Source organism: Triticum aestivum, chromosome 3D (genome assembly GCF_018294505.1).
Source record: "Triticum aestivum cultivar Chinese Spring chromosome 3D, IWGSC CS RefSeq v2.1, whole genome shotgun sequence".
NCBI classification, from domain to species: domain Eukaryota; kingdom Viridiplantae; phylum Streptophyta; class Magnoliopsida; order Poales; family Poaceae; genus Triticum; species Triticum aestivum.
The window spans coordinates 56,795,382-56,804,078 of record NC_057802.1 but is presented as its reverse complement, the minus strand read 5'-3'; the positions used below and the strand labels follow the sequence as shown (position 1 = coordinate 56,804,078).

Genomic DNA, 8,697 nt, shown 5'->3' with positions numbered 1-8,697 from the left:
GTCCAGACTGCAAGCAGACAAGTATTTGCAGAAGGACTACCGGAAGATCGGGTAGTATTTCGAAGACTTTTGTGAAACACCTGAACAACTGGGGATGACCGAATACTCGGTAAGTGCGAGGAATTATCCGTAGGGGTATTTAATGTGGCAAAGAACTGCAATGCAGTAGGCACAAAGTATTCTTGGAACAATAGAGAGGATATCAAGGTATCTTATAATAACAAGATCAACAGGGAATGATTGTATGAATGGCAAGTGTACGTGGTTATCCATAGAGGTTTATTGATGGATGGGAATTGCAAAAGCGATGGCAAAAAGTCTCGAGAGAACATCATAGAGTATCCTCGGAATCTTCTGGTGCAGCAGACGATCATCGGTAATAAGGTGCTCTCCGGGTGAAAGTGATCACGAGATCCTAATGTTAGATTTAGTAAAAATTTATTTAACCCGAATAGAAGAGAGATCGGAGTCCCAGAGTATAGACGAGGAATAAAAGATCCTAATACCACCCAATGGCGACGTGGGGCCGTAAGCCGCACAGCCATGTTAGTAAAAAAATTGTAAAGTCTAGACTCAACTTCGGCCAAGGAGTTTGGAAGGGGGATACCTACAGGCAGTCGGCTCTGATACCAACTTGTGACGCCCCCGATTCAATCGTACACTAATCATACACGCAAACGTGTACGATCAAGATCAGGGACTCACGGAAAGATATCACAACACAACTCTAAAAATAAAATAAGTCATACAAGCATCATAATACAAGCCAGGGGCCCCGAGGGCTCGAATACAAGTGCTTGATCATAGACGAGTCAGCGGAAGCAACAATATCTGAGTACAGACATAAGTAAACAGGTTTGCCTTGAGAAGGCTAGCACAAACTGGGATACAGATCGAAAGAGGCGCGGGCCTCCTGCCTGGGATCCTCCTAAACTACTCCTGGTCGTCGTCAGCGGCCTACACGTAGTAGTAGACACCTCCGGTGTAGTAGGAGTCGTCGTCGACGGTGGCGTCTGGCTCCTGGGCTCCAGCATCTGGTTGCGACAACCAGGTAGAAGGGAAAGGGGGAAAAGAGGGAGAAAAGCAACCATGAGTACTCATCCAAAGTACTCGCAAGCAAGGAGCTACACTACATATGCATGGGTGTATGTGTAAAGGGCCATATCATGGACTGAACTGCAGAATGCCAGAATAAGAGGGGGATAGCTAATCATGTCGAAGACTATGCTTCAGGCCACCTCCATCTTGCAGCATGTAGAAGAGAGTAGATGGTAAGTTCACCAAGTAGCATCGCATAGCATAAACCTACCCGGCGATCCCCTCGTCGTCACCCTGTTAGAGAGCGATCACCGGGTTATATCTGGCACTTGGAAGGGTGTGTTTTATTAAGTATCCGGTTCTAGTTGTCATAAGGTCAAGGCACAACTCCAAGTCGTCCTGTTACCGAAGATCGCGGCTATTCGAATAGATAAACTTCCCTGCAGGGGTGCACCACATAACCCAACACGCTCGATCCCATTTGGCCGGACACACTTTCCTGGGTCATGCCCGGCCTCGAAAGATCAACACGTCGCAGCCCTACCTAGGCACAATAGAGAGGTCAGCACGCCGGTCTAAATCCTATGGCGCAGGGGTCTGGGCCCATCGCCCATTGCACACATGCACGTTGCGTGGGCGGCCGGAAGCAGACCTAGCCTAGCAGGCATTCCAGTCCAATCCGGCGCGCGCCGCTCAATCGCTGACGTCACGAAGGCTTCGGCTGATACCACGACGTCGAGTGCCCATAACTGTTCCCGCGTAGTTGGTTAGTGTGTATAGACCAAATGGCCAGACTCAGATCAAATACCAAGAACTCGTTAAGCGTGTTATTTTGAAGTAACCGCGGACGCCGACCAGGGCCAGGCCCACCTCTCTCCTAGGTGGTCTCAACCTGCCATGTCGCTCCGCCTCAAAGTAACAGTCGGGGGCCGTCGGGAACCCAGGCCTACCTCTACCGGGATGGAGCCACCTGCCCCTTCAGCACCCATCTCCGAACAGTATCATAAGTAATGTAACAGTATAAAGTATATAGCATATGCCCGTGATCACCCCGAAGTGATCACGACCCAGTAGTATAGCATGGCAGACGGACAAGAGTGTAGGGCCACTGATGGAATACTAGCATCCTATACTAAGCATTTAGGATTGCAGGTAAGGGTAACAACTATAGCAACAATGACAGGCTATGCAGCAGAATAGGATTAACCGAAAGCAGTAACATGCTACACTACTCTAATGCAAGTAGTATAGAGAAGGAATAGGCGATATCTGGTGATCAAGGGGGGGGCTTGCCTGGTTGCTCTGGCAAGAAGGGGTCGTCAACAACGTAGTCGATCGGGGCAGCAGCGGCGTCAGTCTCGTAGTCTACCGGAGAATAAGAGGGGGAAGAAACAGTAAATACGGAGCAAACACAACATCACAAAACATAACAAGGTAATACACGGTGCTAGGGGTGACCTAACGCAGTACTAGGTGCTACCGGCGAAGGGGGGAAACATCTGGGAAAGTGTTCCCGGTGTTTGGCATTTTCGAACAGATGAAATGGAGGGGGATTGTTACATGTTCGATAGGTTAGGGATGTGTGGTGGACAAACGGGCTGCGTAACCGGATTCGTCTCGTCGTTCTGAGCAACTTTCATGTACAAAGTATTTTCATCCGAGTTACGGATTAATTTATATGATTTTTTCAAAGTTTTAATGATTTTCTAGAATTTCTGAAATTGTTTAATTCGAATAATAAGCAGAATAAAGTTTTGTCACCTAGTGCTAAAATAGCCAGAGTGTATGACAGTGGGCCAGGGGGTCCAGTCAGCATGCACACTCAGCAGTTGACCAGTCAACATTGACTGGTCAAACGGGTCAGCAGGGCCTACACGTCATTGACACAATGACTTATCATTTATTTTAACAGGGTATTCAAGTGAGGGGGCCACTGTCATAGGGTAGTTAGACTAATTAGCCTAAATAACTAATTAACTAAACTAATTTATTATTTCACTAATATTTATTTTATTTACTCTTTTTTTAAGGGGCCGGCCCCACTAGGCAGTGACCCAGGCCGACAGAGGCCAAGGCTGTGCTTGGGCACGCATGAACGCACGCAGGCGTCGGCGACCGGCGCACAACGCGCAGAGGGGAGCACGGCGCGACCCCAGGCTGCAGCGGCCCGGCAGGCGTGCGACGGGGCGAGCCAGCGCACGGCCACAGAGGCGCGGGCGTGCTGGGTCAGGCCAAGGAGCGGAGGACGCAGGCGGCAGCGGGCGGCGACGGGCGTGTGACACGAGCGGGGGGCGGTGGCCGGGCGAGGCCAGCGCGCGGCGACGGAAGCAGGGGGAGAGCAGGGAGCGGGCAGTGGCAAGGAATCAGCAACTAGCGGCGGCATTAGTAGCAAAGAGTAGCAGTTAGTAGTAGCACGCAGCAGCAGCTTAGGAACAGCACGGTAGCGGCACGAGCAGCGGAGTATGCACGCGGAAGCTCAGCCCCCGGCCATGGCGGCCGAAGCACGGGGATGACGATACGACGACAAATCAAGGGGGTAGTAGGGGGGAATGGAGGAGCAGCTCACCAGAAAGTTGTAGGCGAGCTCGAGATGGTCGGGGAGGCCCGGTGGTGGAGATCGATGGCGGGGACGCGCGGCGACCGTGGCAGGAAGAAGAAGCGATTGCTAGGCTACGCGATTCCCTAGCTTGGGCTGGCCCCCTGGAGGGACGAAGGAGAGGGTGGCGGTCCTCCTGGACGTTTTCCCGTGCGCCGGGGAGCACGGTGGCTGTGGTGACGACGACAACCGTGACGAGCGGCGGACGGGCGGCGACCACTTGGACGAGAGCGAGCCAGGGAGGGGAAAGTGAGGGTTAGAGCTTCGTCAGGGGGTCGCGGGGATGCATTTAACCTCCAGGTGCGCTCCGGATGATCGCCACAGCGACAATCGGCGACGTGGAGGGCGTGTACGCGTGTACAATGCTATGGCCTCCCTGTCTCTGTACAGAGGTGGGGAAAAAGGCATGGTGGGCTGGGCCTGGTACAGTGGAGTTGATGGGCCAAGTGCACCTGGGTGTTCTCCCTGTTGTTTTATTTTGTTTTGTTTTTATTTATCCTTTTCTGTATTATTTTAGTTTCACATTGCTATAGTTTAGATAAAATACAAAACTAATTCCTAATTTAGTTTTGTTTTTATTTATCCTTTTCTGTATTATTTTAGTTTCACATTGCTATAGTTTAGATAAAATACAAAACTAGTTCCTAATTTAGTTTCACAAATATGTCACTGCCCCATTAGTTCGGGCAATTAAATAAATTAGCTTAACATTTTATTAATTGAAAAGGGCATTTAATTATCTGTTTCTGCTACTGTTTTATTTATTTCAGAATATTTAAACATTTTGTAAAAGTGTGGTTACTTCACTAAAATAATTTATGGATTATTTTCCGCAAACCGAACATTTTAGTTTCAAAGTTTGAAAACTTTTGATGTTTGCCATCAACTCAAATTTGAATTTGAATCGTTTTGAACTAACGCGAGATTAGCAACAGTAATCGTGGTGACGTGGCATCATTAGTAGAAGGTTACTGTAGCTTAATTATCCGGGCGTCACAACCCCTATGAGCACCTCCGAGATACTAAGCCGGCACAACGTTCTTGTATCGTTGTCTTGGTGACATGTGCATTGGTCGGAGCAGTGGCTCCATCACTATTTATGATCTGTGTTTCTGTTCTTCTCCTTCTATATCAATGAAAAAGACAAAGATTTTGCCTCGTTTGTAAAAAAATAATATGTTGAACTGAATATTCAAAACCATAATATCCGACAAAACTTATATCTTTACGCACCATGTTTTGCTAGTCTAGAGAAAATTTTAGAGCAGGAATACCCTTTAGCTTGTTGTAATGAGCAAACCAAATATGAAGAATAACAACATTATGTTTATTAACAACGAATTGGCCGAACGGGGCAACCTATCACAGAGTCATCTTTCATGCATCGCTACCATATGCCAAAAGAATGGGTAAAACTGAGGGTTCCCATAGCTTGGCCAGGCTATTTCTTTTCATGAGACAAACCATACCGGTAACAAGGATTTCGGTATAGTGAGCATGGTGATGACTCAAGAGGATACCGATACATCCCGGGTTTTGTGAAGTATCGTAAAGCAAAGGGAACATTGCATGATAACCAAAGGTTCACTCGAATATCATTCGTGTACTCACAGGGACCAATATGGATGTCCACGGTCCCGATGTCGGTCATTGAACAAACGGTTTTGTCCATGTATGTGAGTTGCCGAACCTACGGGGTCACAAGCTTAAGGCAATCACAATCCGCTGAGTGTTAGTAGGACGGGAGTCATGAGAATATATTTGTAGAATTATTTCATGAATATTTGAAATAGTTTCGAGAGGATCCATAAGCATTTCGGGGTCACCAAAAGGGTTTCAGTGAGTATTGGATAATACAGGGTATTACCTATAAATTATATATAGGTGAATTTTTTCAGAGATGTTAAAATATATTTAAAAAATGTTCTAAGAGTATTTAGAATATTTTATATTTAATTTAAAGAGGTGGAAGGCAACTTGGGCCAAAAAGGCCCAAGTGAGAAAGTGCCTCCTTCCTTAGGGGAGGAGTCCAACTCCTCCCTCCTTAGACTGGCGCCCTAAGGAGGCTTTCCCTCCTTGGTGGAAGCCATCCCTCTCCCCTCCAACCTACATATACAGGAGGATTTTTGCTCTTTTGATGATACAAGTTTTGGAGCCTCATTTAGTTTTTCTAGTTTTAGTTCTAGTTGGTCCTAGTTGACTAATTAGAGCTAGACTAATCCTCTTGTTCTCGTAATTAGAAGCCCAATGTGGTTCTAATCTCCTCCCTCTAATTCTCCGGGAACGATTAGGTCTGGACGGCGAAGCGCTGCTGAATCATGAAGAATGCACGCTTGCAACCAAGTAGAGATGCCGTGCTTTCGGTCTTCAGTTCGAGGATTGTTCGTGGGCGGTACGAGGGATCGTTCATCGACGATTCGAGTGACTCCAAGTACGATCTACACTGACACGTTCTTCTTCCGCCGCAACTCGGTGACGGTAACGATCATGATCCCAACCGGTTATGCATCTTCATATTCATCTTGGGTGATTGTTGGTGCATAATTTTTTATTCTCTACTACGTTTCCCAACATATACTCCACTCATTCTTGTTATGGTGGCTATTTTCTTTGTTCTTGCTAATTGATTTCTAATCATATGCGTTTGAATCAAATATGTAGGTTTCAACATCTGAAACTAAGATGTATGGTGATGCCGAGTGCCACTAATTTCATATTTGACATCCTTAATGGCAAAATCTTATTCTGTCTCCTAACCGTTCTCCTTTTCTGGCGCAAAAAAGAAGTAAAACGTGATAAACAAAAAATATATCTAAGATTCAAATTGTCACTTGTCAGGTCATTTTAACCACTCACTCTATAAAAGACAATTGGCAATTCCTTTTAGCACAAAAAATTGAATTCCTTGTTTACCGTCCACCATGCACTAAGTAGCCTTGTCGTAGTTGTTATTTGTTTGTCTTGTTTCCACTTTTATATCAAGATTGTACTATGAACTATTTAATCGAAAGTTTCTTTTCGGTAAAAGTTCCGACCTATTCATCAATAGACATGGCAGCTCATTAGAAATAACCAAAATAGCAACCAGGTCTGTACACCTCTAGCGACGATTACGAGCAATGGAACGAGCCGAAGGTGCACCGCCGTTATCGTCCATCCCTTAAAGGAGATGGACAGACCTTGTCATAGTAGCCAATCAGAAAGTTTTCATGCTAAGACCACACAAGACTAGTGCACTAGAATAGCAACCTCGCCGATGAAGAGAAGCTTAAATTGAAATGATCCAATCTATAGACGCACGAACACAGACAGATGAAGATCTCCAAGTAGATCCACCGAAGGCAAATGCCGATCGAATCCAACGGGATCCGCCGACGCACCACTAGGACGTGAGCTACGTGAGGAGAACCGTATTTCATCTTCAAAAAGTCGTTGCCGCTGCCTCGCCTTTCTAAACAAGATACAATCACACAAACTCTAAACGGACAAAAAAACACCTTAAAACATCACATGTTTCGACAATATCAATTTCTTCAACAGTTCTACTGTTATCTGAACATAGACGATGCGCCCTCGCGTTCTAGTAGCAACGGTAAAACACATACCGTTTGTCTAATTCACATTTAGATATTTTCTAAGAATGGCACATCTAAGCTCCTACAAATAATGCAGCAATAAGGAACAAAAAAAGTTGAGACAAAAAAAATCACAAACCTAGTGGACACAAGGTTAGATGTGACATATTATGTCACATCTAGATGTGTCTTAAACAGACCCAAACACGTACGCACGCACACGTTCAACAGTACAGTCGAATTCTTCAGCGATTTATTACACAAAGGTAGGACACACTTCCTACAGTATTTCACGGAACCACGAATACTAGTGCACGGAGCAGAAAACGTCGTCAAACTTTAGGGAAATGGACGTACGAGTACACGGTGGCAAGTATCATGGATCTTGAGTCAGTCGTCCTTGTTGTGCTGCAGCCTGAGCGCGAGGGCCTGGAGCGAGAGGAGCACCTTCTTGAGCCGCTCCCTGGTCACGGCATCGATGAGGTTGCCCTCCTCGTCGAACTTGGGCGGCTCCGCGAACGCACGGATGTGGAGCTCCGGCTTGTTGATGAAGTGGAGGTCGAGGAACACCCCGATCTGGCGGAGGTGGAGCGACGCCCTGGCCCCGCCGAAGTCGCCCCCCGCGCACACGATCGCCGCCGCCCTGTCCGCCCAGCAGTTGCGCTTGCCCCTCGACGCCCAGTCCAGCGCGTTCTTCAGGGACGCCGTGACCGAGTAGTTGTACTCGGGCGAGGCGAAGAGGAAGCAGTCGGCGGCGCGGACCCTCTCGCGGAGCGCCTCGACGGGCGGCGGGAAGCCCTCGCCGCCGTCGGTCTCCAGGTCCGGGTTGACCATGGGCAGGCCGGAGATGTCCACGTGGTCGATGCGCAGCCCCGGGATGGACTCCTCGCACAGCTCCTCGGCTACATCGATCATTATGCAAAGTAAGGCGTAGTTAGTGGTGCAAAATTACCAATGACGCGAGCTAGGCAACCATGGGGATTGGTGAATAGTAGTGCGTACCGGCGCGGATGAGGCCGCGGTGCCACGAGTCCTTGCGGAGGGAGCCGCAGAAGGCGGCCACGCGGAGGGTGGGCTGCGCCGTCGTCGACGCCGTCACGGACCCCATGATTTTTCTTCGGTCTTGGGTCGCCGTGACACTCAGTCCCTCGGCTGAGAGTGGAGTGGCTTTGAGTACTGATCGATGTGGAGGTCAGCTCAGGTGCTTGATGTCTTGTCCCTGAGGAGACGGAATAAATAGATGACTAAATGGTCTCAGCCAGGTCATTGTGAACGTCATACGTTGGTGGTTATGCGAGTATTTGATTAGCACAGAGGAAGAAGAGTAAGGAGTGGTGGATTGTACGCGGAGCGTCATCGATGGCATCATACGTCCGATCATTAGCAGCCTAATCTACTGACAATATATAATCAGCTGATACGCGCGACATAGGAGTATTATATTGTCAATGAGTCAACCACCGCTGGATAAAAAAATACCACCGCTAG

General features: G+C 47.8%; 1 protein-coding gene across 1 annotated transcript; it reads right to left on the bottom strand.

Moving 5' to 3' along the window:
* Positions 1-7,140: 7,140 nt before the first annotated feature.
* Positions 7,141-8,439, bottom strand: LOC123077381 (probable NADPH:quinone oxidoreductase 1). Its single transcript, XM_044499652.1, has 2 exons — positions 8,212-8,439; positions 7,141-8,111 (listed from the first exon to the last, which is right to left on the bottom strand). The coding sequence occupies exons 1-2, from the start codon at positions 8,315-8,317 to the stop codon at positions 7,600-7,602; spliced, it is 618 nt and encodes a 205-aa protein (XP_044355587.1). The 5' UTR covers positions 8,318-8,439; the 3' UTR covers positions 7,141-7,599.
* Positions 8,440-8,697: the final 258 nt, after the last annotated feature.